Raw genomic sequence first — 1504 nt, forward strand, 5'->3', positions numbered from 1 at the left:
CTACCCACCTTCCCGTTGCAGTATTAATGATGCTCTTTTTCTGTTAAAGTAAGTTACCCACCTTTCCGTTGCAGTATTCACGAAGTTCTTTTTCTGTTAAAGTTGTTCCGTTCTTCAGTTTTACCCAGGCGCCCACTTCTTCTCCCAGTCGTGGGTCTGGAACTCCAATTACCTGTATTAACAGATTTCTAAGTTATCAATACATGTATATTAAAGAAATGCTCGAGTTTTAATTCCTTAATTATATCCGTACGATCTTTAGCGTTAGATTTATTCATTCTTACAGTTTCATACGTCTCACATAAAACTGCTTTCTATGGATAAGTCAATCAAACTGGTACAATTTAAAATAACTTTCTTCTGTAGTGTAATATAATACTTCTCTCGATGTGGCTACCTGGTCAAGGTTTGGTAAACATCTTACTAATATTTAAACTTAACGATCAAAGTTCATGGTTATCATCGAGTTATCCTGTTAACGTTAACACTGTTTTTGTTGTCTTATCTTTTCAACACTGACATACTATACTGGAAACTTGAATAATACAACTATCAAATTAGATACGCTTACCTGGACTTCCGCGACAAATGGGTGCGTGTGAAGGAACTCTTCTACTTCCCGAGGGTAGATGTTTTCACCTCCCCTAATTATCACCTCTTTAATTCTACCAATAATGCTGATATAACCGTCTTCGTCCATCACGGCAATATCTCTGTTTGTTAGTTCAATAGATGTCATGAGGCAGAAAGATTGGAAATTATAAGCATACTTTTATAAAACAAAAATTCTGTTCTTATTCATACTTATAGTCAATAGGATTTATGTTATAAAATATTTATAACGTTATATCAGCAGGACCGCGATTTCTCAATTCATTAGGTTGGGGTGTAAAGGTGGGAGGGACTGTTATCGCTGAAAGTTCTGGACTATGAAGCTAAGCCTTGTTTTTGTGTATGTTATTTACGTCTTGGATTTATTTTCTTATTCTGCTTCGTATTTTGGGGGTTGTTTTAGACTACCATATCTAAATAACTCAGTTGAATATATTTAGTTCCGACTTTTTTTTTTGTGATTTAAGATCTCAAGTTAATTAATTTTTAGAACTAAACTACTTTCGCGAATATACATAAGGATTTTTTGCACCGTTACCATGACTATATCGGTATGCGAGGCTTAATAGGTTTGTAAAATTTTCCTTAAGCCCCCGAACCAAGTACTTCCTATTTCAGATTATTTGAATTTTTATTTATTTATTATGTTTCCCGGTGGGACAACGGTAAGTCTTAGGACTTATAATGCTAAAATCATGTGTTCGATAATTGTACCAATAATTATTCTATCAATACGTCATGAATTCATTTTATGAATGATCTTAATTTTGATTGGTTCACAAAAGAATTTACTGACGACTGACTGCCTCGACTGCACTTTTCTGCTTTTTTGTTGGTCAAGCTTGATTTCGCAAAATTTATTTATTTCAGTTAACTATGAAATGTGAGGTTA

At 33.8% G+C, this 1504-nt stretch overlaps 1 protein-coding gene across 1 annotated transcript in view; it reads right to left on the reverse strand.

Moving 5' to 3' along the window:
• Positions 1-43: 43 nt before the first annotated feature.
• Positions 44-1504, reverse strand: part of LOC106477333 (putative acyl-CoA synthetase YngI) — a 3134-nt gene continuing 1673 nt past the window's right edge. The window contains exons 2-3 of the mRNA XM_013937916.2: positions 572-713; positions 44-172 (exon numbers count right to left, since the gene is read on the reverse strand). Coding sequence (XP_013793370.2) covers positions 44-172; positions 572-713 — 271 coding nt within the window. The remainder of the gene's footprint in view (positions 173-571; positions 714-1504) is intronic.

The sequence above is a fragment of the Limulus polyphemus genome, unplaced genomic scaffold (genome assembly GCF_000517525.1).
Source record: "Limulus polyphemus unplaced genomic scaffold, Limulus_polyphemus-2.1.2 Scaffold14264, whole genome shotgun sequence".
NCBI lineage: Eukaryota > Metazoa > Arthropoda > Merostomata > Xiphosura > Limulidae > Limulus > Limulus polyphemus.